This window comes from Anneissia japonica, unplaced genomic scaffold (genome assembly GCF_011630105.1).
Source record: "Anneissia japonica isolate Jap-2015-1 unplaced genomic scaffold, ASM1163010v1 scaffold673_len1821605_cov196, whole genome shotgun sequence".
In the NCBI taxonomy this organism is placed as follows: domain Eukaryota; kingdom Metazoa; phylum Echinodermata; class Crinoidea; order Comatulida; family Comatulidae; genus Anneissia; species Anneissia japonica.
Window position 1 is genome coordinate 279,315 of NW_022717449.1, and position 1,891 is coordinate 281,205.

The following is a 1,891-nucleotide window of genomic DNA, read 5'->3' on the forward strand; positions in this document are numbered from 1 at the left end:
GCGTATACTCCATAAAATCACTTCGGCCGACGACCGCCGGGCGCAGTGAATACTCAGCTTAAAAATTAACACGATTGATAAGCTATTGGCCAGGCCTTGCCTATTGAGCCGTTAAGGTCACTGAATTCAGAATGTCAATGAGATTTCTTTCATCTACGACCCCCGTGTAGCCATGTTTATGGCGGTTCAACCATGTGTCAATTACTACACGTACTACGCGTACTGCACGTAATACACGTACTACGCGTACTACACGTAGTACACGTACTACGCGTACTACACTACTACGTCGGGGAAGACGAGTAAATTTTGTCGGAGAATAAACAAATAAAAAAAAAATTAATTATTTAATATTCGTTTAGCCACCATATTGTTTTATTAAACTATTTGTGTACTTTTCATCACAATAATAATAATAATAATAATATTAATAATAATATTAATAATAATAAATCAATGAGACTAATAAAAATAAATTGCGTTCTGTTATGACAAATGCTCGTTTGGATAGCCTCGATATGCTTTGGAATTCGTGATAGGTGAAGCAACCTCGACCTTGACAGCGTGGTTGACAGATTTCATAAAATTTCCAAAATGTAGAATTTCACTTTCAAGAATGAGGATTTGAAAGTAAAATAGATGGTTACATTGCATACTCTTTGTTTCTTGCTTTATTCAAAATGTTTTGGTTTTGGAAGCTGATTTCGACATTAAAAAAACATAGCCTACGTGAAGTCATATTATAGAGGCTCGATGCCTATCAAATAAGTAATAAAAATACGCCATAATTCGTCAAATATCCGTGGCTTCGCCCCTGGACCCCAACTGTGGGCCCTAGGCGGCCCCCTAGCCCCAGCCAAGTGAGACTCGATTCCACTAGCCGCCCCCCCCGTCGGGGCCTTTAGCCCCTCCGTCGGGCAGGTCCTGGCGCCATCACTGGTCCGAAGCCATGACGAGTCATCGGAATAAAAATATTAATTTGGCGATTCAAACAATGCTAATATCGCGTGATTGTTTTCAAGTATTATGTACATTTAATGTATGATATGTGGAAAAAATGTATAAATAAATTCAAAAGTGAATTCAAGTACGGTATTATATTGCTCATTTAAGAGAATCAAATCTACTAGATTTCAAGATTTCCTTAATGATAAATAGAAGCCTTTTATTTGTACCAGGTTCTGGGTTAAACTAAGGCAAGTCTTAAAATATTCGAATATTAGCATTTGCGAGCAATATATTTTCAATTTCTATAGGTAAATAGTAAATATAATTGATTATTTTAATGCACTGGACAAAGTTGTCAAAGTTCTCAGTTGTTTCATGCTCCTTTTTTGAATACTTTATTTTACTCGGTTTGTGACGTTTGTGCTGCAGTTTTGCCCGTCATGGTACAGTAATTAGGCACAGAGCGGAGATATGTTACTATCAGCAAAAAGTATAATGTATAGAAGTAGACATACCCATAATAATTCTAAATATCACTGAACGATATTACTTGAGACAAAAGCTACATAATGAATACTAACTATATTCTTAATTTGTTCTTGATTACAACATCTGTGATCAAAAAATTAGTATAACATGCACTAATACTATTTCTGATTTATTACAATGTAATTCAACGTGCCAGTAAGAAATTCGATTACAATATAGTATAAGCCGCGCAAGAAGACACAACAACCTCCTTTGTTTGTGTTCGCCCATTAGTCAGATCAATGAGGTCTGCAACAATAGTTCGAGTCCTTTGTTTACAGCTAACACCTCCGGTGGTCTGGGACACAAGGTCTTGGCACCTCTCTCCAAGATTCCACTTGCCGGGAACGCCACCAAGCTGAGAGTGAGTGAAAAAAATCGTGTGAAACAAAGAATCAAAATGTAGGCCTATCCA

At 37.0% G+C, this 1,891-nt stretch overlaps 1 protein-coding gene across 1 annotated transcript in view; it reads right to left on the reverse strand.

Annotated features, from left to right (window-relative positions):
• Positions 1–1,131: 1,131 nt before the first annotated feature.
• LOC117110307 overlaps positions 1,132–1,891 on the reverse strand; it is a 3,626-nt gene continuing 2,866 nt past the window's right edge. Inside the window, exon 2 of the mRNA XM_033252966.1 lies at positions 1,132–1,834. Within this exon, the coding sequence (XP_033108857.1) occupies positions 1,646–1,834 (189 nt within the window). The 3' untranslated portion in view covers positions 1,132–1,645. The remainder of the gene's footprint in view (positions 1,835–1,891) is intronic.